Raw genomic sequence first — 27,094 nt, 5'->3', positions numbered from 1 at the left:
GGGCTTGGATGCTTTCTATCGCCGGGAGACGACTAGATTTGCCGAGAGTCCACTACTGCTGCAGGTAATGTTTCCCACCCAATCTTACATATGTATTTGCTCACATCACTCGGCCCTCAGGCTCGATTTTTCTCACAAAACCCTTGTCTTACTTTTCTCTCATCGTACATCTCTCTATTCTTTATTCTCTCATTTTTCATCCCTCCCCAGGTGTGGTTGATGGACAAATTGCAGGTTGTGGATTCTTGCCCAGCCTACTCAGCTCAAGGCTATTTCTTTCGACAGCACCTAGTCAATGCCCCTGATGAAGGGTGGTGGTTTGACTGGATGTGCAATTTGTCTGCTGATCGCATTGCTTGGCGTTGTCCTTGGCTCAACCTCCCGGCAATGAGCTATAGCATGTCCCGGTTGATCGGGATTCAGTTGATTGGTCTGACCCACTATGTATTCTACTTTTCGTTCCGGTTCCTGCGCCAGTTCGGTCATGATCAGATTTGCCCGCCAGAGGGGATTGAGTACCCAGCTGCTTTCCCGGTTCGAGGTGCACAGCTTGCCCGATATGCCACAGCATGGAGGACTAGAGAGCTCCTGGCCCCTACTCCCACTTTCAGTTGCACTTTGTCTGACGAGTGCTTGGATTCGCTCAATGACGAGGCACAGGTCGGGCCCAGCTTGGCATCAGAGGCTTCGACCAGCTCTGGGAGGGGGCGCAGGGATACTTGACTTGACTATGCCCCGGATTTATTATTTTATTAGTACTTTCAAGTTTTCTTTATGAATGTAATAAAAAGCAACTTCGATTGTATGCGAGAGCAGGAGAACTCTGTTTTGAAATCAATGAAATTGAAGGTTGCGGTACTGAAAATTTTCGCTTTGGTCCAAAAATGGTCTTAGTTGTAAAGAGATTAATTTGAACAAAGCCAACTTTTATTAAAACCTTTCAAAATCATTTTCGATATGGATCAGAACTGGACACGCCTGAGATCTGTCACTGAGATGCACAATCCCGGATCCTAGCAACTGGAAAGTTGCCCCTAGTCTGAATAGCACTGCACCGGAGATTGCGATAAACGCTGATGGATAAAGATGACTGAGATGGTCAAAATAGACACAGTTGATCGGGAAAAAGTTTATGGCTGAACTTCAAGGTGAAGCTACCTACGTATCCCAAAGATGGGAATCAAGCTTTACGTAGTTCAGGCTTAGGTTCACTCGGATATTTTCACTCTCCTTTTACGCTCTAACTTTTGCCAAGGTCACCCTTTGCGGGTTTTCAACCTTGCGAATTCAGTTTTTATATTTTCTAATTTTTTGTGCTTTAACTTTTGCCTAGGTCTCCCTTTCGGGTTTTCGGCCTAGCAAGCCTCTCAAGGGTAGTATTTCTTCAACTTGTCCATATTGATCGGTTGTGAGAATTCCAAGCCATCTAGATCCATCAGAACCACAGCTCCACCTGACCAGATAGCTTTGATGATATAGGGACCAGTCCAATTAGGTCTAAACTTGCCCCTTGGGTCGTGGATGGGAGCTTGGTTGTCCTTGAGCACTAAATCTCTTTCTTTTAGATTCCTGGACTTAACTTTCTTGTTGAAAGCCCGGGCAATTCTGCGCTAATAACCTTGAACATGGTACAGTGTTTTCAGCCTCCTCTCATCAAAAAGCATGAGTTCCTCAAATCGGCTCTGCTGCCAATCTGCTTCGGCTATTTGACACTCAACCAATACCCGTAATGACGGAACCTCAATCTCAATAGGTAGAACGGCCTCCATTCCATAAACCAATGAATACGGAGTCGCTCCGGTAGAAGTTCTAATTGAAGTCCTGTAGCCCCACAAAGCAAATGGCAACTTATCTGGCCAATCCCGGTAGGTTTCCACCATCTTCTGCAGTATGTGTTTCATATTTTTGTTGGCGGCCTCGACCGCTCCGTTGGTTTGCGGTCAGTATGTGGATGACTTATGAAAAGCCACGTTGTATTTCTCCATCAAGTCAATCACTTCCTTCTTGAAGTGGGAACCGTTATCTGAAATGACCTCGTTTGGGACCCCATAACGACAGATGATGTTATTTATGATAAACTTTGCAACGTGCGACGCCTTCAACACCGCATATAATTGGGCCTCGACCCACTTTGTGAAATAATCTATCGCGACCAGGATGAACTCATGCCCATTCGACCCCTTTGGAGTGACAGCCCCGATCACATCAATTCCCCAAACTGAAAACGGCCATGGCGAAGTCATACTGTACAGCTTTGATGGCGGGATGTTCATGCGATTTGCATGAATTTGACATTTGTGGCATCGCCGGACAAAACCGATACAATCCTCCTCCATGGTGGACCAGTAGTAACCCTGTCTGAGGATCTTCCGTGCCAACATTACTCCGTTCATATGTGTACCGCATTCTCCTCCATGGATGGCCTCCATCAGGCGCTTTGATTCCTCGGCTTCGACACACAACTTATGCATTCCCAGATGACCTCTCTTATACAGCTTACCCCCACAGATGATGAACTGAACGGCCATCCTTCTGATTGCCCTTTTATCCTTGGCATTTACCCCTGGTGGGTATGCTTCCTTCTCTAAGAAATTCCAAATGTCATAATACCAGGGGTTTTCGTCCTGAACCTCATCTATAGCAGCAATCGACTCATAGGCTGGCGCATATTTCTGGTCAATGATGACTGGATGCATTCGGATTCCAAACGGGATGTCTATCATAGAAGATAGAGTTGCTAAAGAATCTGCGAACCTGTTGTTCTCTCTTGGAAGATGAGCAAAGTTTAGCTTCTCGAACCTAGGAATTAACAAGTCCAAGGTCTGGTGATACATCATCATCTTTTCTTCTTTGACTTTCCAGTCTCCTTTTGCTTGAGACACAACAAGGTTTGAATCCCCGATGACATCCAACCGTCTTGCCCCTAGTTCCAGGGCTGCTTCTAGACCGGCAATGCATGCCTCATATTCAGCTTCGTTGTTCGAGACTTTGAATCGGAGTTTGAAGGCTAGAGGGATACGGGAATTGTCGGGTGCTATCAGCAACACTCCTATCCCATACCCGTATTGATTTGACGCTCTGTCAAAGTATATCGTCCAATATTCATCGTCGATGTGCAAAATGGCTTCATCTGGGAATAAGTACTCAACTGCTTCACCTCCTTCTACTGGATGATCGGCTAAGAACTCTGCCACTGCTCTTCTCTTGATTGACTTGCGTGTTACATATTTCAGATCGAATTCGGAGAGCAACAGCAGCCAACGAGCTAGCCTACCCGTAAGTGCTGGTTTCTCGAAAAGATATTTGATGGGATCGAGTCGTGAAACCAACATTACGGAGTGAGCTAACAGGTAGTGCCGCAACTTCCTGGTAGCCCATACCAAAGCTAAGCAAGCCTTCTTTAATGGTGTGTAGCGAGTCTCATACTCTAGCATCTTCTTGCTCAGATAGTAGATGGCCCTCTCCACCTTGTCCTCTGATTCTTGTGCGAGCATGCAGCCCATTGTGGTCTCAGTCACTGAGAGGTACAATATCAACGGTTTTTCCGGCTCTGGCAGTGATAACACGGGCGGATTCTGCAAGTATTCTTTGATCTGTTCAAAAGCAGCTTGGCATCGGCCGTCCCATTGGAATTTCTTGCCTTTCTTCAGGAGACCAAAAGGTGGTTCACAAGTCAAGGTTAATTTCGAGATAAACTGTCTTATGAATTGCACTTTACCCAGAAAGCCTCGCACCTCCTTTTCAGTCCTTGGTGGTGGCATTTCTAAGATGGCCTTGATTTTTGAAGGGTCGACCTCGATGCCCCTTTGTGTAATCAGAAATCCCAGCATTTTTCCCGCTGTAACACCGAACGTACACTTTTGAGGATTCAGCCGCAACCGAAATTCCCTGATCCTTTGAAAGAACTTTTACAAAGCGGTGTAGTAGCCCTCTCTTTCTTTGGACTTGACAATCATGTCGTCCACATAAACCTCAACCTCTTTGTGGATCATGTCGTGCAATATTGTGGTCGCGGCCCGTTGATAAGTAGCTCCGGCAGTCTTCAACCCAAACGACATTACTCTGTAGCAGTATGTCCCCCACGGGGTGGTGAAAGCAGTCTTTTCTCTGTCTTCGGGTGCCATTACTATCTGATTGTACCCTGAGAAGCCATCCATGAATGAGAGCAAAGCATGCCCTGCCGTGAAATCCACCAACTCATCGATATGCGGTAAGGGAAAATCGTCCTTCGGACTAGCCCTGTTTAAATCCCTGAAATCCACGCATACCCAGATCCTGCCATCCTTCTTCGGTACTGGAACGATGTTGGCCAACCAAGTCGGGTATTCGGAAACCAGCAGGAAGCCTGCATCGATTTTCTTGGTGACCTCTTCTTTAATCTTGAGAGCCCAGTCGAGGCGGATCCTTCTGAGTTTCTGTTTGATAGGTCGAGCCTCGGGGTCAAGGGGGATCCGGTACTGTACAATCTCAGGATCGATCCCAGGCATGTCTTCGTAGGACCACGCGAAAACATCTTTGAAATCTTTTAATAAAGCGACTAAGCGCTCGCGTTCCTCCGAAGACAACGTGGACCCGATCTGGACCAGCTGCGGGTCCTCCTCAGTACCAATATTCACGGTAATGATTTCATCAGTTAAGGGTTTGATAAATCTCTCCTGCTCCTGCTCAATTAAACGTTTCAAAACCGGAGGAATTTCTTCCTCGTCGTTTTCATCAAAATTTTGAAAGTCTGAATTTATGCAATAAATTAAGGGCACAGAAAAGTACTCAGAAACCACAGTCACTTGATTCTTATTAAGCTCATCCAAATCGTCCGAAATCTCGGTTACAACAAACTCAAACGAGAAAGAAAAAGACGACCTGGACATAACTGTGGTATCCGGGTTATCATCCCCAGGATTACCAGACTCAAACTCAGTCGAGCTGGAACTTGATTCCGACTCACAGGACTCGGTGGAATCAGATTCTGGCTCACTACCTGACCCGGTGCTGCTGGACAAGAATCCCTCTTCGTATTGCCAAGTGAGAGAGGGTGCGATAGATGCATCCAAAATAGTTGCTGGTAGGCCCGCAGCCATTTCATCCCCGATCACGCACACCGAGAAGTTATCCCCCAAGCACTTATGGTCGATCGGAGGATCTGAGAGTAGACTCGCCAGCGCTACCCCCATTTCAAGTTCAGTGTCCTCAGACTGCACTTTCTTGCTCTATTTAACTTCAGCTGATAGGTCTGTCTGCTTTTCGGCAACATCATCCCCGGGTAGTTGCAGGTCGAAGAATATTTCGAAACTTGGCACGCGCTTCTTCTCCGCGTTTAACCATGGCTCTGGGAAGCCGCAAAACGAAAAATCCTCCCCCTCCCGGACGAAGCGTCCGTTTAGGGTACCCCAAATAGGCCTATGCATCAATTCGAAAGGCTTCCCAGCCTGCTTTGCTCTGGCTCTTCCGGCCATTTCCTTTCCCTTCCTCACCCAGTCCTCTTTGGTGGGCAGATAACCCAAGCCAAAGGTATGAGGGTTGTGTGGCACTTCGGCCAATGCTGAGACGCCCTTCCGGCCACTCCTTCCCAATCCTATTCCGGGGATGTGTTGCAATTTGTTCATGAGGTAAACGGATTGAGCACTGACGTACATCCCCTCATTCACAGCCATAATATTCTGCACCACTCGAGCCTCAGCCAAACTGAACCCTGATAAGAACACATCCTCAGTGCCATGCTCTATTTCTAAGACTGGTGTGGACACTTTTGGCGGCGGATGGATTGACGAATTCCCAAAGACAATAGCCACCCGCTTCCCGTGAGGGTACTTCAACATCTGATGTAGAGTGGAAGAGACTGCTTTGACCTGGTGCAACCATGGTCGCCCCAAAAATAGGTTAAAGGTTACGGGAACGTCCAAGACATGGAATTCAATGTTGTGTTGTCCTGGACCAACCTGAGTCTGAATTTTGACAGTCCCCATCACTTCCCTACTAGTGTTGTCATAGGCTCTGATCACCTGAGTAGTCGGCACAAAGTCCGCGGGTTTCAACCCGATTGCATATGCTGTTCTGGCTGGGCAGACATTGATGGCAGACCCAGTATCAACAAGTACCACCAATATCCACTTGTCTCTACATTCCACGAAAACGTAGAGGGGTTTATTGTGATTTGTGCCCTCAGGCGGTAGTTCTTTGTCTGAAAAGGTTAATGCCGGGGAACCTCCTCCCGGAAAAACCAGCCCAACCAGCTGTTCTGGTGTAATAGCTATAGAGAGTTTGGCCCTGTCCATGGCAGATAAGACAGGCTGTCTGTGTACTCGCGACGCCATAAGCAGTCCCCAGATGGAGATGTCTGCTTGTATCTTCTTTAGCTGTTTCAGTACAGCTTCCTCTTCGATCTGCTTCTCTTTCTGCCTCTTGGCTTCTTTGTCTTTCCCAGATGTCTCGGGTTGGTCTAGGTGTGAGGGTTTGAAGTACCACCCACTTCTTGTCATGTGATCAACCTCATCGAGGTACCAGGTGTCATCCGGCTGATTGCTTCCCCAGTCTTCGTCTGTGTGGGCAAGACATAAGTCATCGTCTTCCCACCACATTCCGCTGGCGTTCAAAAGGCACCTGTCTGGCTCAGGCATGTTTGTGCTCACAGCACTCTCAGCCTGCATGCTCACAGCATCCTCTGTTCTTGTGCCCACAGCACTTCTGATTCCCTCATGGATTTTGGCTTTCCCGATTCCCTCAGAACCCTGCTGTTCTACTTGCATCAGTGCAGTTTGTTGCTCAACTTTCCCCGCATTCACAATGCTTCTGTCCTGAGCGAAATTCTTTGTACCGGCGCTCTCCGGCAATGTAACCTGACTTCCGGCCCTTCCGGCCACAGTTGATACTCTCGCCCCTGCCGGGCCCTGTTCTAGTTGGGATCCTTCCACTACATCTGGCTGGTCATCCAACCATCCAGTGGCCTCTGCCGATTCCTCATAATCAAACCAGTTGACTGCTGCGCCCCCTGATTCTTGGTCATCGAAAAATTGTAGGTTGGCAAAGTCCTCCTCCACAGCCATCAAATCATTTGCCCCTTGCTCAAATCCATCCTCCTGGATCACACATAGCTCTTCCTTTTCTGGCAATTCTAAACCCAGCCCAGTTCGGCCTGTTGACAAGATATACTCACTCGGATCATAGACTTCCCCAGCAAAACTCTGTTCAATCCCAGACTCAACAATTCCATCCTTTTCTGAAGTCTGCCTTACCCCATCTTCGATGGTCACCACCGTCGACTCTGGTTGGGTTGTAGAGATGTCCAACATGCACAAAGAGTCAGTGCAGTCGAGAAGGAGCACCTCCGACTTAGGTAGGTGGGTAGGAGTAATATAGATGCTAGGATCGTAAGACACGACCCCGGTCTGGATAAGGTTGACTCTTTTGGGAGGTGGAGTTTGGTTGTGTGTAGGGAGTGGATTGGTTGTGACGTTAGGTCTCTCTGGAGGTAGAATCACATTCTTGTCAATGAGGTCTTGAATCTCGTGACGCAGCCTGAAACATTGGTCAGTATCATGACCGTGCTGCTGGTGATATGCACAGTACTTGGCTGGGTTGTGAGAGGGTGGAAGCGGATTTGGTAATGGCCTCGGTTCTAGGGGTTTTAGATGCCCCTTTCTAATTAAGACCCCCAGAGCCTTGAACAAAGGCATGTACAGTGGGGTGAAGGTTCTTTGGCCTCTGGGCTGGTGTTTAGTGGTTTGGGTATTACTTCCGGATGCACCGGAGAAGGGTGTGGCTGCCATAGGTCTCGGAAGAGGAGGGGGAATAGTGGTGACCATGCTCACCTCTGAAGCTCTTGCAGTTGCAGCGCCACTCGGGCCTGCATTGTTGTTACGGTTGAAAGTCCTCCTCGGTTGTTCCCTATCCTGGTCGATCAGACCTTGCTTGATCGCATCCTCAATTTGTACCCCCATCTCGTGTAAATCTGAGAAGGTAGGAAAGGGGAGTACAATCATCTTCTGCATCAATTTTGGTTGGAGATTGCGCACAATCATCCTGATTTGGTCTTTATCAGTGGGCCTCAGAGTCATCATCGATGCCTTCGCCCTCCATCGAGTTACAAATTCTAAGAAAGTCTCTTTGGGCTCCTGCCTCGTCGTTTCGAGATCACAAGTTGTAATCTCAATCTGAGTGTTGTACGAGTACTGCGCAACAAAGGCCTCAGCCATTTCATCCCAGCTTCTTTTTACCTCATCCTCTAACTTCGCGTACCAGATAGCGGCCACACCCGACAGGGTTCGGCCGAACAGCGAAAGCTTTTGTGGTCGGGTCAGGCCCATTGGCCGCAGGATGTCTAAGAATAGCCGAAGATGGACCATGGGATCCCCGGATCCATCGAAACGATCAATTTGCGGCATGTTGAATCTATCGGGTAATGTCACGGCCACGTCGGTATATCCATCCTCGATATTCGGAATAGCCTTTACTCCTTGTGATTTCTTGAAGAGCTTCTCAAGCTTGCTCAGTTTCAGAGCTGTATGGTCTATTTCGAACTCGAAAGGAGAGTCCGGGTGGTTGGGTGTATGGGTCTTGGACAGTTGAGGTGGAAACGGGGGCGGAGCTGGCCCCGTTGGAAGGTTCGTGTCCTCTTGCATGTTATGGATATTTGGAACGGTGTTCTGGGTGTTTGGTAGAGCATTCTGGACAGTAGGTGCCTGCTCGGGTAATGGAGCCCCCGGCGGAGGAGGAACTTGATGTGAAGCAGATGCCGCATTCTGCTGTTGCAGTCTAGTGATTAGCTCGGCCTGCTGAGCCATGATCACGGCCTGCTGTTTGGAGAACTCCGCTTGACGGGCGGCATCCTCCTACATTTGTCTCATGCTCTCCTGCATTTGGCGCATCAGGGCTTCCATCCCTGAGGTATTTTGCTGATCCATCTGACTAACTGGTATGTCCATTTCTATAGCAACAATCGAGACCTCAGTCTTATTGCCCTCTGATGAAGTAACCCACTGTTTTGGCAACCTCTGTTCTGACACACTGCGCTTTCTTGGCCTTCTTCTGACAACGGGGGGTAGAGAATGGAACACTGGTTGTCCGTCAATTAGATCCTCAGATCGATTGAGTCGACGACCTCGTGTCCAAAGTGCTTGGAGAATATCTACTGGGTTGGAAGCAATTGTGCTAAAACTGCCCTAGTAAAAAGATAAATAAAGCAATAAGGGAATAAATAAACAGATAAACGGACAGCATAACAGCTTAAAAGTAAATACACAACACGCAGCTGGGCATAACAACACACGGTCGATAAGCTGAATACACACTGTCCTCAAACACTGATCATTATCCCTGAATCACTGTCCCTAAAAACTGAGTCTCTGATACCCGCAGATAATTGATTCTCAATCACTGACTGATGCCCGCAGGCCTGGTGCCCAAACTCATAAACTGATACATGCATTCCCCTGTAGAGACGTACTCTAAAGCACATAACAGATAAGTGAGAGCTAAAACACCCCTATGTTGGGGTAGGGTTTCCCTGTCCTATTTTGTCAGGAACTAGGGTTTCACTACGCACGCAGCGGTTTCAAACAACCTATAAACGGGTAAGCAACCTGTCCTAGTTTGGAATGGTCACTATGGATCCGAATATGCACTAGGTCGAATGGTCAAAAAGGGTGCCCCGGTAAAACCGGGGTTTGTGTTCCCATACTGGAAGAGCCCACAACCAGTCAGCCTTATGGTCATGCCTTGACAAGACAAGCCTCCGGCAAACCGTTCAAGAATAGCAGATGGCAAACACGGTGTCCTAGGCGCACCAATGCAAATGCAATGCAAAAAAACACACAAGTGTAGTCAAAACCAAATATCATGAGTTCGAGTCAAGTTCTTTAATTCCCCAGCAGAGTCGCCAGAAACTGTAGACGTTCCCGAACGCCCCGGGAGGGTAAGTCCTGTTCTGTTCGATTGGGGTCACTACAGCTTAGGACTCTCAAATGGTCACGGTTCTAAATCTGAACCAAAGAGTCCAAATCCGGCAAATCGTTTTGAGAAAACAGATTTTTGAAAGAAGTGCCAAACATGGACTGCTTTGCCAGATACAGAGTCGCCACCTAAATATTTTATTTTGGAAAATTTAAGAAACCCTGACTCGTTGCCTAAGGCCACGTGTCCGTCATCACCAAAGTTGCCTCGACTCGGGAACTTGGGTACGATTGGGGAAGGTCACTTCGTGAGCACCCCTGCTCGCCCGATCAAAGATCGGCCTCTACTAACCATGATATCTATTTTTGATATGTATTCTTATTCCGGTTATTAGCCTAGATTACTATGTGATGCACACAGCATACAAGTATAGACTGGATCGCCTGAATTGGAACAAAACATTTCATGTTTGTTTGTTTGAAAATGGTTTGATGGTGCTACCCGCAAGTAGGCTAAGACGTGGATTTGCCACCCTCGGATGGGCTTAGAAAACATGATTTTACCACTATCTAGTGGGCTTAAAACTCACAGTCAATGATTTGTTCCAATCCAAATAACCCAACCTTCACCCACAGGCATTCAGGCAATTATATCACATAAGCAAATAGCCTCATGGTAAGCATGCTATCATGGCAGTCACTCACACGCATGCAAGGATGCTAAAGCATAAAACTTACCGAGTACTCCAAGCCAAAACAGAAACTAATTAGAAATCCATGCATGATCCTAATTATACAGAAATGCTTAATGCAACACATGCAAAAATGCAACTATAGCAGGCTCGGCTATTCTAAACATGGCATATGAGATGCGACAGCTAACAAGTATTCAACTTTGAAATTGAAATACAAATGCAGTTAGTATGATGCGCCGAGCCCGGTGCATGCAAAACAGATGAATGAATGCAAACATGCTATCATACTGTATGCTAATTGAAATATGCCCTAATCTAACCATCATAAGCTGGTAAATAAAAGGGAAGAAAGACATGGGGTTGGACGACATACATCACACACACGCACACTTATTATAGTTGTGCCCTCGCTCGGAGGGTCCGAAAGAATAATACAGTCCCAAATAAATAATTACAGTCCCGAATGAATACAAAAATCCTAATTAAATTTACAAATTTAACTAAGAAAGCTGTAAACCGGCATGCAAGCCAGGGACTGCCTTGACTTTGATGAATGATGTATATTTGGGCTACCTTGCACGGAAATCCACTGGGATGCCCCAATTAGTCTCTGTTTTGCAATGATTTCTTGGGAAGTGCGCCAAGCCCCGGAAGACTGCTGATTCTTGATTTGCTGCAACAGAGAGCTGGAAAGGGGCATAGCAATGTATTTTTACAAATGTATGCATGCCTCGATCCTCGTGCCACCAATCATGCATCTCGATGCATGATGGCCGAGGAGTCGAATTATGCAACTCAATATAGAATGAATGCACGTGAAAACTCAACTAAAACCTAACTCCATCATGGACAATCCGGAGTGTCGGCGACTGGGGAATTGAGACACGTTCCGTCACTCGGAGTACGAAACATCCCTCGTTTCCCGTGCTCGGGCTAACTTCTATCCCAAACACAATGTAGTATGCATGACATGCATGAAATGCAACTAAGATACAACCTAACATGCACAATGCTATGAAATAACATACACGATGCACGAGGTAATATGGCATACACAATGAGCTAACATACAACCTAACATACACAATGCTATGAAATGAAATGGCATATGCAATGCATAATGGACTTACACCAACATGAGTTGACCTCAGCCACACTCGCATAAGAGGCCATTAGATGAAAATGAGACACTTGAAATGCGTGCACACGTGCACGCAAACCGAGGACCGATCCTAAGGCACGAAATGCCACTCTAACAAGACTTGGCAAGGCATGAAATATGATATGCAAACATACAAATTTCAGAACTAAAATGCGACACAAAACAGCCCCGAAACATTACAATATAGCACCCAATGCATGAAATGGTCCCGAAATGCAAGATTAAGCACATGAAATGACTTGTAGCTACATCAAGCATGCATTATTCGATCATGACATGTGAAAACAGATTCAAGGAAGCCCCAAAACAAGCATTTTTACAGTTTTAAAGAATGCCAAACAGCAAACACAAATAGGGCTAAACCGATGCACAAAAATGGCCCTAAATGTGAGGTAAAGAAGCAAGTCACAGATGCTGGCCATAAACAGATGAGGGCCCTTCAACAATGTTGAAGAGGGACCCAAAATATGATATTTTACAGTTTACAACAAACCACAAAAACCAACACAGGTATGGCTAAGCTCTCATGCAAGAAATGGGCCAAAAGAGGGACAAAGAAGCAAGTGGTGGTTTCTGGCCTTAAACACAAAGGGGCCCTTCAACAATGTTGAAGAGGGGCCCAAAATATTGCACTTTACAGTTTATGGACAGACCCAAAACAGTATGCATGCAAGCCTAAAATACTACACAAAATGAGGCCAAAAAGAGAGATATAACACAAAGTATATAAAGGATGCCTCAAACAGCAAAAGACCCTTAATGAAACATGAAGAGGGGATCAAAATAATGCTGTTTTAAGTTCGGACCAGAGTCCAAAAACAGAATCACAAGAGGCTAATGAATCATGCAAAAATGGAGCCAAAAAAGGGACAAAGGAGCAAGTGGTGGTTTCTGGCCTTAAACACAAAGGAGCCCTTCAACAATGTTGAAGAGAGGCCCAAAATATTTCACTTTACAGTTGATTGACAGACCCAAAACAGTATGCATGCAAGCCTAAAATACTACACAAAATGAGGCCAAAAAGAGAGACATAACACAAAGTATATAAAGTATGCCTCAAACAGCAAAAGACCCTTAATGAAACATGAATATAAGGTCAAAATAAGGCTTTTTTAAGTTTGGACCAGAGTCCAAAAACAGAAGCACAAGAGGCTAATGAATCATGCAAAAATGGAGCCAAAAAAGGGATATAAAGGCAAGTGATAAATAGAAGTCTCAAACAACAATGAGCCCTTCAACAATATTTAATAAGGGCTCAAAATAAGCTCATTTTCAGTTCATGACAGAGCTCAAAACAGTTTGTACATAGGCCAAAAATACTACACAAGATAATGGCATACAAGAGAGATAATGAAGCAAGTGCAACAAGGAGGCCTCAAACAGTGAGAGGCCCTTAAACAAAAGTGAAAAAGGGCTCAAAATAATCCTAACTTCAGTTAGGGTCGGAGCTCAAAACAGCAAGCAAGTGTGGCTTAGAAAGGATACAAAAACAAGCTAAAAAGAGAGAGAAAATGGTGCTCACCCTTGAAGACTATGCCTTGGTACCCTTTTGGCTTGAGATGCAGCACTCCTAGGCCTTGAAGAAGAACCTCCAGCTGCTGGAATGGAGGATGGAAGGGTAGGGCTATGGGTTGATGAAGAAATGGTGTAGGGTTTGAGGGTTTAGAGCTTGGAAGGGAGAGAGAGGAAGGTGTATGTATGCAAGGCTCTTAGGTGATTTTTCCAACCCTTAAAACCAGAGCTGGAGGCTGGTTATATAGGCAAAAAGAGGGGGGAAATGGGAGGGAAAAATGGAGGGAAAACAATCAAGTTTCCCCCAAAAAATGCACCCCCCCGGATATACAATCTGGGGGGAAAATCGATGCATATCTGCACTGTAGCTGATGCAAGGAGCATGGCCGGCTGCTTATCTAGGTTGCAAGTGGCCGGCCGGCTACTTCCCATGGCCGGCCGGCCAAGGGTCAAAAGGTTCAATGAGAATTAGTGGCCGGCCACCACAGAAAGAGAGCCTCTGATGTGTGCACAACACATCCCTGTGGTCAAAAACTGGAGAAAGTGAATTAGGAGAGAGAACAACCCACTTTTCAAAGGGGTTCAAAAGGGTCAACAACAATTACTAGCCAGCCACCAAATATTGGTGGCCTCCCAGATGTGTACATCACAAATATGGGGTTTGGGGTGCAAGAAAATGGCCCAAGAGTGGTCAACATTGGCTTTGAAGTGGACAAAATCGAGCGACGGAGGGCGATGAAGGGATAAAGTTGGCTGACAGAACAATTACTGGCCTTCCACCCTTCTACGGCCTTCCTAGCAATGAAACAAAGGTCCCTGCCAAAAATGAACCAAAACCGATACAAAATGAAGGTTCGGGGGCCAAAACGCGCAGTCTGGGGTCCCGAAAACTGACTGTTGGGTACCGGGAGTGGTGTTCGACCACGAAATTGGTCTCTCGGACCACAGTGTCCCTCAAAAGGGAGCAAATAAGATGTATGCCAAAAACCGGAGCAAACGGAGATGGTTAAGCGGTCCCGAACCGAGGCACACGGCCAACGACTCCAAAAAACCAAAAACTGAGCTCCAAACGGGCAAAATGGCCTACGACCACGAAACGTAGCCTACGGCCACTGAGAGATGATCTACGAGACCTCTCCCTCCCTTCGGGAAGAGAAAACATAGAAAACAGAGCCTGGTTCGCAAACCGAGGCAAAGCACAAAAGAGCCCGGAAGTCCAGAGGCAAGGCTCGCAGCCGAGACTCTGAAACTTCTGAGCAAGCACAATATGCAATATCATCGAGTGCTCAACTGGTGACGTCTAAGTCTCAAGGTCGGTCAAAAATTGGGTATCTACAGTAGCGTTTGCCATATAGAGGGTAAGATGAATTATTGTTGACGTTGGAAGACATATTAGAATCAATATCAGCACAACTATCATTGATTATCCGTTGTAGATTTGAGCCTGTGATTCAAAACATGAGAAAATTAAAAAAATAATTATGTGTTACAGGTATAATTCACAGTCAATTACAATTTACAGTAGAATATATATGACTACAAGACAGATCATTTGTTGAAAAATCACTTTTGTATTATGTTGTTCAACTTGATCCTTTGTTCTATCTTCCATTACTAAAACTTTAATACATCATGATCAAATATAACTTATGTAATTGTTTGAATGTTTTGATTTAATCTCTCAACAAATACATTTTACAACTGCCTCGTGATGGTAGGTATACAATATCAGTACAAGATACAGCTGCAGAGCTTGCTTCATGATGGTAGGTATACAGTATCACTTGTACATATCCACATGATGCTCTTGTATCTTCACTTAGCACTTCTAATGCTATACATTTAAATATTACACCTTCTCTTACCCAAGAACAACATCCTACTTCTTTCATTATGCTTTCCTCCTTGTCTGTGAAGACATCTCCACTTTCTCATCCTTCACTTTTGACTGCTAGTAGATTAACCATGTCTCCATTTCCTTCATCTTGTCAAGACAGCCTAGGCCGCCTCTTCTTTCTTCTGCACAGAACCCCTACCCTGATCAGAAAGATATGCTTGCCCTTAATTCAGCATCCCCAAATTTGTCATCCTCAATTACTACTACAGCAATTCAACCGCCACTATTGCCATTGCCACACTCTGTCTCTGCACAACAGGTTGGCGAAAATGTTTTCTTTATACAAACTGTTCAATTTCAGATAGATCTATTGTATTTTGATTTTATCTGTTTTGCATTTATAATGGCATCACTCTTGCCAATTTATCATCTTGTGTCATCATACTACATGATAGTTTACTTTTATTCGAAGAAGCAAAGTGGAGTGTACATGTTGAAACATGTGGAACACTTTCCGACACTTGTCCAAACGTGTCCTATTATTTTAATTTTTTTTTAGACTAGTATACGTTTAAAACACCTGGAGCACGCACATATTCATTGCTTAGATGCATGAAATACTTTGTAAATTTGAAACAACAAAAATGCACAAAAATGCACGCACCAATTTATTCATTGCTTAAAAAGAGAATTTGATTCAGCATGGAACAGTGATTATGTAATGTGTAACATGAAAGAGTAGCACATAAGGAAAACAATCTAGGAAACAAGTTTGAAAAAATAGAAAGTAGCATGAAACTTTCTCCACATTAGAATTGTTATAAGTAGATGGTTGATTACACCCCTGGAGAAACTCTTGCATGTTCAAGTTCAGTAAAATCCGACCGGATTTTATTCAATCAAAACCTTCTCAAACTTATTTTTTCTAATATGAATCAGATAGTAACTCAAGAAGCACTATCCTTTGACACAGTCTTTCAAAGTTGAATGGATTATTTTCGGTTAACACAAAACATTTTCATACTCATACCTTTTTACAGCTTTCAAAGATGAGCTCTACGACAGGAACATTCAAAGAAAATGGAGTTGGCAAAGCGCTAGTCAAAAGGTAAGAATACGCAACTAGGTCAACCTTAACTATACTTTGTTTTAGGTTACTTCATTGTGACTTTGCTTCTATGCATACATTTTTGTGGTATAATGATGTGTTCTCATGCATCCATGACAATGAATTCACTCTTGTTTTCATAGTGAAGTAGAAACTTGCTCAGGGATGAACATATCCATTTCCCAGACAATTGATGATTGTCGTTCTACCCAATTGTTAAGCGAAATGGAACTACTGAAGGAAAGGAACAAATGTATGGAAGGAGAGCTGAAAGAAATGTAAGAGAGATATTCAGAGATAAGTCTCAAATTTGCAGAGGTAGAAGGTGAAAGGCAACAGCTAGTAATGACTGTACGAAACCTGAGAAACAGTAAGAAGACTAGCTTTTTCTGAGATAGTGGAAACTTGAAAATGAAACTATGGAAAATATATGCTAGCAGGGTGTGGTGAGTAATAGCTTTTTCTGATATGGTAGAAGCCTGAAAATGAAACTACAGAAAAATTGAGATTTTGGTCACTTTTATTACAGTTAATTAATTGAAATAGTTCACTTATTTGCTTGCTTGGTTGATTAGCCTCACATGTTTATTTCCTACACAAGTTTGTTATATTTCTTCATATTGAATAGAGCTTGCAGGCTTAAAAATTGAGGTCTTGCTAACATATTGAACTTGGAGCATTTACATTGGATTAAGAATTTTAAATTTATTTTTGGATGCATTTGACTGATAGTGTAATAGGTGTTTTTTGATGGCACATAACATTTTCATTAATTTCTCTCCCGAGCAAGCGGTGTAGTAGTAAGAATTTGATGCTCAGGTTTATTTTTCACAACATATACTCAACTGTTAGAGTGAGTGTTTTTGTTGTACTGTGCTATTTTAGCACTGCTAGAGCTTACACCAAAATACTTCATTACTGAAGAGGCTATGGTTTGTATGCAGAGACTAGCGTCTGATTTCCTTTCAAACTACATATTCTTAGCTGTTCAAAGCGTTGGTTCAATTCTTAGCTATTTTAGCACTGCCATTGCAGTTGTGTGCTACTATGTGATAGCTAAAAATATTCTTGTCTTCCCTCAATTATGTTCATAGGAACTAATTTAGTGACAATTGGTTGGTTACAAGTTAAAACTGGAGATGTGAAAGGCAATGATTTTATTTATCTTTTTTGGTGGTGGCGGTGGTGGTGGTGGTTCACAATTCTTAAATTTTTAACTTGTGGGGAACATTAGAGTCCAGGAATGAAAATTTATGAGTTGCTGTTAATGATCAATTTGTGGTATTTCTTATCCCTTTGGTATTCTTTACAGGCATGAAGCTGAGCTTGCTGCAACGGCTAGCCAGCCCCTTCCTGATGATGATGACGATGCATTTGACTAATGCTCATGGCTTTGGCTTTTTGCTATCATTTTTCGTGCTCCTTTAGTTAATATGAGTTCTAAAAAAAAAATTCAACGCTATCAAAGGATTTGTATATGAGAGGTGAATGTATCGCGGAGAAGAGACCATTTTAGTTATTCTTTAGCCATTGTTTCAAGTCTGGTTGTGGTTGTGCTTTGTGGTAGAATTCTTTAGGCTGCCATATGAATGTTTTGAGTCACTTCAAGTGTTTGCTTCAAGATTTTAAATTATGTATGAATTTAAATTATTGACGTTGGATTAAACTTGGACTGTATGGAATTTGTAATATATATAGAATTGGATGTTGAAGATTACTTTTTTGGATGCTTGGAACTGAAATGTGTGCACGTTGTTGAATGCTTTAATGGTTGATAATATATTTTAGTCTTGATGGATTATATTGTTTTATACAGGGTACAGGTTGTAATATAAATGAATACAGGTTGTTTACAATTTTTTTTTTTTAAAAAAAAACAAAAAAAAATTTATTTGGCCACCAAATGTTTTGGTAGCCAAATAGGTAATCAAAAGTTTTGGCTACTAATAATTTAGTAGCAAAAACATAACCCAAAACGTTTTTGCCACCAAATAATTAGTAGCTAAAAGATTTGAGAATGAGAGAAAGAAACTATTGGCGACTAATACTTTAGTGGCCAAAACATACCTTTTGCCGACTAAACTAAGATTAGTAGCCAAATGTGTACTTTCGGCGACCAATTATTTAGTAGCTAAAAGTGATACCTTCCCCGACCACAACAAGTTAGTAGCCAAAAAGCCTCATTCGACGACTAATACTTTAGTGGCGGAAACATACCTTTTGCCGACTAAACTAAGATTAGTAGCCAAATGTGTACACTTTCCGCGACCAAACAAATTTTAGTCGCCAATACTATCGCCGACAAGGTAAAGGCGACGAGCTTAGTGACGAAAAATTTTGGTCGCTAAATCGTTTCGGTAAATAAATAAGTGACTTTTGGCGACCAATATTTTGGTAGCCAAAAGTAACATTTCTTGTAGTGTATGTGCACATATTTCGTCAAAAAATATTAATAATTGTAATCAAATGTCCCAACTTGAGACAATCATAAATTTAGGGTCAAATCTAGCTAATTCAAATTATAGGGACCAAAATAACATAATGACGAATATATAGAGCCTACCAGCGTAATTTACCCTTTTATTTTTGTGCATTTATTTTTTTAAATCTTTTCGTGTATATACCATTATTATGCATAAATTTTATTGTTCAGCATTCTAATCTGAAAATTATGCATGTAGACAGATTTGTGTGTATAATATTTACACATGGTGCCATGATGTAGTGTGAGTAAAATCCAAATCAGAAACCCAGAAAAATCCAAAATTGCAGTTGTCCAGGAAGTTTCCTATGGTAATGTATCGCCCCCATCACGGAGGAGATCAGAAATGTTTTCTACTACAACTTGAAGCAAAATATCAGACTAATAATTTATATTTGAAAATGATTGATTTAAAAAAGAAAAAAAAATTTTGATGTTTACAACATTAACAAAAGGCAATTGTAATATACAAAGTTACAACACTAATCAATACCTATCTTCATCAAATAAATTTTCTAAGATCCACTCAAACATGACTTGTACCTCAAAACCACACACCAAACATTTATCACAAATCAACAACTGGGCTTCTGATTTTCGATCAACTTTGATTCAGAGGAAAACTGAACTATTATCGTCATCAAATCTCATATCCCCTAAATAATTTGGAGGCACTCCATCTCCCAAGCTGCTTTCTTCAAAACTCATATCCAACAAGAACCCGAACCCATCATGGCACTTGGGGTTAATTTCACTGATGGTGGGATTATTGTTTATCTCCTCAGATAACTGAAGAAAATTAGGGTTTAATGTCAATTGGTTTTGTAGAGTGCTAGAGTTGTGATTTTGATGATGTGATGGGCTTTGGGAGAAAGAGGTGATAGTTTGGAGATGATGCCCACAAGGCAAGGTTTGGTCTGTATTAGGAGGAGATGCATCCAAGTATGGAGAAGTGGCACCAGCTGTGCTACTTTCAAACACATTTTGTGGGCTAGGTATGCTGCTGTTCTCTCCCTTGCCTTTGTGAAATACTCTACATAAAACCCAGTCCTCCTGTCAAATGGGTATGAATATGAAACTGTTAGAAAATATGTAATACACATAATAAAAATACATATACCCGAGAGATTAATTCTCTGTCCTCAATGCATTCACAACCTTTAGATTGTTGAAAGTACATTAGGGAGAGAAATTTTGGGGACAAAATATCATGTTCCTACCCAAAAAAAACCAAAGGAATTCGAGTGATTTGGCTTCTACCTATTTCCCATAAAAAATAAAATAAAAAAATGGATGTTGTGTAAAATTTATCCAAATAATAATTATTTGTGGTCCAAATTAAGTTTTTATATGGTGACATTTACAATTAGAATGAATATGAATCATAAATTAATTTTTTAATTAAATGTCTACGTATAAATATTTAGTATGTAGTATTGCTCGAATAAAAACAAGAAAGGGGAAAGAAAAACTCGGCTGGATTCCTTTTAGTCCATGATCGGATTGGAGAGTACTGTTGGGTTTGTGGAGGCTCACCACGCGTCCTGTTTCGATAATTCGAATCATTCAATGTGTAGAACTCGTCGAATACTATATGCCTGTAAAAAAATCACGTTAATCGGATATCGATAGCTATCTCAACCGATCAAATTTCTGTCAACCATTTATTTTTTCACTGTCTATTTTTTTTTATTATACAAAACTGATTTGATCACCTAGCTATCGATATCCGATCAATGTGATTTTTTACAAACATATAGTATTCGACGAGTTTTACACATTCAACAATTCAAATTATCGAAACGAGACCCGTGATGGGCTCCCACAAGCCCAACATTACCCTTCAATCCATTCACAGACGGAAAGAAAGCTAGCCCCAGAGAAACTAAATCATTGGATGAGAGGAAAATTTTCCGTAATCAAAAGTTTCTTATGTTCTCCATGAAGATGATACATTTTTTATTTTATTTTATAACTTTGTCGGCAAAGAGAAATTTTTTAAAGCTTATCTAGTTTTCATCGCATTTAGCATGGAACTTGCCGAATATGGTTGTCAAATTTTGGAATACCAAAGTATTACTAAAATCACTGATCAAAAAAAAATATATATATATATATATTACTAAAATTAAATAAATAAAAAATGATTAATACTAACAAGTGTCTTAGGCATTATTTAATGTTGGAAAATGTATAAAAATTGTCTTGAAAATATATAAAAATATTAAAAAATGTATTGATTTTAATAAAAATACATTAAAATTAGTGAAACATGTATTCTGTTTTATAAATATTTTGTCTTTTACTTATATTCTAGGACACGTGTTAGCAACACTCATAAAAAAAAAATACCCAAAAATACAAAAGTTGGCACAAGGATTATATATAAGGAGAATTATGAGGCAGGCAAAAAAATTTACAAAAATATATGAAGTGTAAGTGATTATGTAATAAGATGCAAATGAAAAACTATACCCATTTATATTTGTAAAAATATTGAGGTGGCTATGGGTTGGCGAGGCGACATAACAATGATGAAAATATTCAGAAGGCATGCAAGCTTCTTGCCAATATTCATTTGACATATCTATTATATAGATTGGCTTTTCAAGACTCCTCTCTCACCAATTACAAGGCTGTCAATTGATTGTTTTTGTTCCTCAATATGCAAAATGAGAAAGAGCGGTAATTAAGAAGGGAGGGAACAAGCAAACCTTGGGAGGCATGTGTGGATTCTCCAGGCGAAACTCGTGCATGATCCAACCAGTTTTAATCCCATTTGGAGCTCTGTTTCGATAGAAAACCAGCGTCTTTCTCATCCCAGTCACCGCACGAGTCCTTGGATCACGCACCGTGCGATCCTTCCCTGTGGCTTTCCAGTATCCAGAGATTGTGGCTCGGTTGGCTCGATACCCTGTCGCATACTTGCGGTCTCGAAAGCTGAAGAAGTACCATTCGTTGGAGTTGAGCTTTGCCACCTCTTTCATAGCCATAAAAACACATGTACATGTTGGTAGGTTTTTCAGTTAGGCAAAACAATGCTATCATTTAAAAAAACTTAGGGTTTTCAACACAAACATAGCATTTACAAACATGGTTGAAGTATTTTGATTATATTGATCAATTTTCATTCACTCAAATGATCAATATTTGCCTACATGACCTCAAATAAAAACACGAATAATTAAAAAGTTGGGAAGAAGTCATATTGATGTTCAGTTGGGATTTATTTTTGGTGTCAGTTCACATATAAAGTTTTGTGATTTAAAGGTTTTTTTTTTTAAAGTGAGTTGAACTTTTAGGTTAGAGTAGTACTGAAATTTCTTTTTTTAACAACTTAAAATACTATGTAAATTTGATTAAGTGATGAAATAGTAATTGGAATTGAGCGCAATACAACAAATTGAACTGCTTTATTTATTTATTTATTTATTATCCACGAAAGTAAGTTGATAGAGAATACCTTGTAGGAAGACGCACATCACAATTTTGTAGCTCTCTCTCCTAGGACTTACCAATATTAACTGCCTGCTTATACTATTTATGCCTCAATATATTTTTCTTGTGCTGATAATTAAAAAAAGAGAAAGTGACAATTTTGAATTAAATAGTATTTACGTTTAAACCAAACCCATATTTTTCTATTCCTCTAAAAATGTTGAAGATGGATTTGAAATCATTTTATGCACAAGAAAGAAGGTAGTACTAATTTTGAATTAAAATATACTCTAGCATCAATTTTAGTTTTTTCCCGATAAAAATCACATATTTTCTTGGTGCCAAATCTATAAAACTACTAATAATGTCAAAAGTGTTTGGCATTTTCAGCTAAGCACACTAAAGAGGCCCTTAAAACTTGGGAAACTATTGCCTAACTAGGTTTTTTCAAGAAAAAATGCTAAAGACCATCTTAAGAGTTGTTATTAACCTTGATATATCTGTGTAAAAGGTGTATCAATTTCGTGTGAAATATGCATTAAAAAGGTGTACTAACCTTCTAATAATAACAATAATCATCAAATTTGGTTGAGTTTTCAAAATAATCGCCAACCTCTAACCGGTACCCCCCACTAAAAAAAACACTTTCGACCATCACCTCTGGCCATAAACCACATTTGGCTGCCACTACCACCGGTCATAGTTTTAAATCATTGTATCGAGACATGTAATGGTATATGGTTGCAATGTAACACTATTGGGAGTATCAAATGGTACACGTTGAAAATTGGGTGATACAATTGTGAACTTTTTTACATCATTAGCAACCGTTCAAAACTCAATTTTTTTTTTTTTAACAACAAAAAAGAAACTGTATTGATGAAGTATAGCATATATACATATGTCATTACATCAATAAAGATGGAGGAAGTGCAAAAAGTATCAAAACAAAACAATACGATCCCAACTAAGTTGGTATTGCGAGAAATGCTCAATCATTTGCGGTTCAAAAAAATGTGTGTTTGAATGATTTTAATCTTAAATGAATAGTTTATGAAATGTAACAAATTATTATATTTAAAAATAGGAAAATGCCACATAAAATCTTATTTATTTCTTCATTTTCTTATTTCAAAAAACAAGTGAGTAGATCCTATATGAATTTATGATCTCAATACAATACTCCGTGTCTACCTCGCTTGGTAACATTTAGTTTTAGCTAAGAAATTAAAAAGTTATTATAAATTGTCACATCACTCTCTCTATTTTTCTACACATCTTTTAATAAAAAGTAAAAAGTTACTAAAATAATTTATTTTCAAACGATAAAAGAACATAAAAAATAAGATTATATTATATATCATTATTAAAAACAGGGGTTAGTTTTTGTTCTAAATTATATCCCACATCGGCTACTTAAAAAGCGAAATGAACCTTCTCAGATCTTTATACAAGGAACAGCCTTGTTTTGTGCGTCCATATTACGCGAAAAAGCTTGCTACCAGCTTATTATTATTATTATTTTGTTGGTTTTATTATTTTCGTTGTTAGTAAATTCTGTTTTTAATTTTAATTTTTATTTTATTTTGGATTTTATTGTCAAGTTAATTTTTATTTTTTCTTGGGGTTTTGACTAGTTTTTTTGACTTTATAAAGATTTTTTTTACACTTCTAGTTAAATTTGAAAAGTAAAATTTTTCGAAATGAAATTAGAAAAGTAATATTTTTTTTTTTGATATAATTTTGAAAAATAAAATGATGTACAAGCACAGAGATTATTAGGAAAGTTTTTGTCAGCCTAAGTGGCATGGCTCTTATCAAAATGACGAATACGATTAAAATTTTAAAAAATAATGGTCTTAATTGGCTTGTTTTTGGGAAATAAATTTTAGAAAAAATATTTTAAAATTTTGTTGGTTTAGTAATTTTGTAAAAAAAAATTCTAAAATCACTTTCTCTCTCCTACACATCAATCAATCGTTTTTTCTCTTTTCTCTTTCATTCTCAATCATTTTTTCTCTCATACGCATCTACTCAACTACAACAAAATATCAAATCATCCTAAACTCTTAGGCCCCGTTTGTTTTGGGTGAAAGAGAGGGTATTGGGATTGCTAATATCAAGGTATTAGTAATAGTCTTGTTTGTTTTGGGAGAAGGCCTTGGGACTATTAGTCCCTTGGTATTACTAATACTCTTGGAGAGGGGATTGGTAAGGAGGAGGTAGAGATGGTATTAGAAAAATAGTGAGGGGATTAGAAATTTTTTTAATTTTTTTATTTTTTATATATGGGAAATTTTTTTTAAAATATAATTTTTAATTTTTTATATTTTTTTATTTGTTTTATTATTTTATATAAAAATAATTTAACAATTCCTCACTACTAATCCCCTCACTATCAATCCCCTCACTACTAATCCCCTCACTATCAATCCCCTCACTAATAATCCCCTCACTATCAATCCCCTCCATTCTATCTCCTAAAACAAACAGGCCCTTATACTCCAAAACTATTTCCAAAATATACAACAAAACAAATCAAAAAAAATTCTAAACTCTTTTTCCAATTTTTTTTTTTTGAAAATTTATCTTCCAAAACCAAACCAAACACAGCCAATAGCTCCCCGGCCTTATTTGGAGTGTGCTATATAGGTGTATTTTTTATCTTTTTATTTTTTTTAGATCACATTATCTTTTTATTTTCTACACATTTTTTTATAAAAAATTAAAAAATAAATTTATTTAAATCATCTCAAACAATCATCCTAAAGTTTGTTTTACTGAAGCTAGCTACCTTAAAACACACATCATAACCTATGGAAAGGTTCTGAAATATTCCTCGAAATGCCAAAAAAATAAAAGTAAAAATGTAGTTTCACCTCTAGCTGCTTCTCCCGCGTCCAAAACCAAAACAATAAAAACAGGAAGAAGTGGTAGAAGAGGCACATTCTCCACCTCCATATCCTAACATATTCTTAAAGATGTTAAAAATTAAAATAAAAAGTAAATGCTATAACCTCAAATCAATTGAGGTTACTTCAGTTGATCAGAATTAATATATCTCATTAAAAGGACAAGTGTTTTATATGTTATTAAGAGATAAAGCGTTTGAGATTTGTCACATAGTCAAATGTTTTATACGTTATTAAGAAATAAAGTGTTCGAGATTTGCCACATCTAAAACGTTACCTTCCCCCACTACATTCTTTTAAGTCATTAATTTGAAGGGAAGGAAAGTTATTAAATTATTTTTTGAATTTCTAATCTAGGTTATGAATTCCTGAAGTATAACTATTTCACATGGAAATTGCCAAGTGAATCCCCTCATTTCATGCATGCATCACCCCAAAAGCGTAAGATGTAAGAACATCTTTTTTACTGTCTTTTTCTTCCTTTTTTGTTTTTTTGGTGTCACTTCCAACTTTAAAAAAAGATCCTTTTTGACTCCCTTCCCTGCTTTAAGAAGGAAGGGAAAAAGAAGAAGAAAGAGATCACTTTTGAAACAGTAGAAGATATTGTTTGTGATACCACTGTATAAGTTAGCATAGCACTTACAAAATCGAATTAAAAAATATATATTATCAACCAAGTCAAGACATTATTTAAAATGGGGGAGTTGGCCTACTAGTTCGAGTCTTATCTATTGCGTGATAGACCACCTCACACCACCACACACCACCTTCTCCTTCCCTCCCTCCACCCCCTTCCCTTTCTCTCTCACAATTTTTGAAATCCATAATTGCAACATGTTTGTCTGCTACAGACTTTATACATGTGGTTACATGTCTGTCTAGTTGTACAAGAAGGAACCCAGACATTTGTCTGTGTCTCTTTGTCTTCAACCCTGCTAAAACACTAATAAAAAAACAAGCACAGACTACCCCAACTGTCTGCATTTAATTCATTCATGTACTGGGAAAAAAACAACAAAGAAAAGAACATCTAATCAACCTTGTTAACCCAAAAATTAAAGAAAGAAAGAAAGTCATGTGAAAACATATGGAAGTCATTGTAGAGGATAAGAGGGAGATTTCACAAAAGAAAAAAAAGAAGCAAACATAGCAATTAAAGCAAAAAAAGAAAAGAGACATATACCAGGAAGTTGCCATGGTTCACATGTATGCAAATCAATTTCCACCAAAGTACCCTTTAGAACTTCTTCGTTCGTAATCTTTTTGTAGAGATAATGGCAGACCAACTCCTCATCACTAGGATAGAATCTAAACCCTGGTGGCAGTGAGGATCCAATGTCTCTTAGACCCATTCTTTTTCTTATTTTTGGAGGGAAAAGGGGTTGGCTTAGCAATGATAAATAAACTTTGCAAGTTTGAGACTGCAAAGCAAATTTTAGCTGTGGATTGATTGGAGATGGAACAAAGATGGTCTACAAAGAAGCTTTTGATTCTATGTTTGGTAGTTAAAATATAATATGGGAGAAGAAAGTCATGTATATATATATATATAAAGAGAGAGAGAGAGAGAGAGAGAGAGAGAGAGAGAGAGAGAGAGAGAGAGAGAGAGAGAGAGAGAGAGATGGGTTGATAAGTACCTTTGCCAGTTAGAATTTCTCACAATATTTTAGAAGTTTATGCTTGTGTAGTTAGTTATTGTTATAGTGGAAACTTTCAAGAAAAACCAAAGTCACAAGAAATCTTTTTAGGGAAATAGGGGTGGGTGTTATTAGGGGAGAATGCATATAATGCATTTAGTGAGATAATCCAAATTATATTTTTGAGAAAACCTCCAAAATACTCCTTTTTTACTTTATCATTTAAAAACACTAATTATTTATACATTTTCATATCCTTTTGTGGGTGATATAGAAACAAGCATAACTAGACAAATAGAAAACTTTTATTGCACACTTTTTGTTCATCCAATGTATGTAGTCTTTTACCAATTAACCATTTATTTAATTTTTGTTTAGGGGATAAAAATTCATTATCTTGATCAGATGGTTGGGGTTATGCCGTTAA

The 27,094-nt window shown here is 40.0% G+C and overlaps 1 protein-coding gene across 1 annotated transcript; it reads right to left on the bottom strand.

The window, feature by feature from the left end:
- Positions 1 to 19,068: 19,068 nt before the first annotated feature.
- On the bottom strand, positions 19,069 to 26,698 carry LOC114309719 (NAC domain-containing protein 21/22). Its single transcript, XM_028255503.2, has 3 exons — positions 26,214 to 26,698; positions 21,395 to 21,660; positions 19,069 to 19,733 (listed from the first exon to the last, which is right to left on the bottom strand). Exons 1-3 carry the CDS (start codon positions 26,380 to 26,382, stop codon positions 19,293 to 19,295), a joined length of 876 nt encoding a protein of 291 aa, XP_028111304.2. The 5' UTR covers positions 26,383 to 26,698; the 3' UTR covers positions 19,069 to 19,292.
- Between the last annotated feature and the right edge of the window lie 396 nt (positions 26,699 to 27,094).

This window comes from Camellia sinensis, chromosome 12 (genome assembly GCF_055761805.1).
Source record: "Camellia sinensis isolate YWXY chromosome 12, ASM5576180v1, whole genome shotgun sequence".
Classification (NCBI taxonomy): Eukaryota; Viridiplantae; Streptophyta; class Magnoliopsida; order Ericales; family Theaceae; genus Camellia; species Camellia sinensis.
Note: the sequence above shows the minus strand (reverse complement) of the source record. Positions and strands in the feature narration are given on the sequence as shown.

Excerpts from the sequence above, each read along its gene's own strand:
- LOC114309719 (XM_028255503.2), bottom strand. The coding sequence starts at position 26,382 with ATGGGTCTAAGAGACATTGGATCCTCACTGCCACCAGGGTTTAGATTC. Across the intron at positions 21,661-26,213 it reads TGAACCATGGCAACTTCCTG|AGGTGGCAAAGCTCAACTCC; the intron begins GTATATGTCTCT and ends TGGCTATGAAAG. Across the intron at positions 19,734-21,394 it reads ATCCACACATGCCTCCCAAG|GAGGACTGGGTTTTATGTAG; the intron begins GTTTGCTTGTTC and ends CCCATTTGACAG.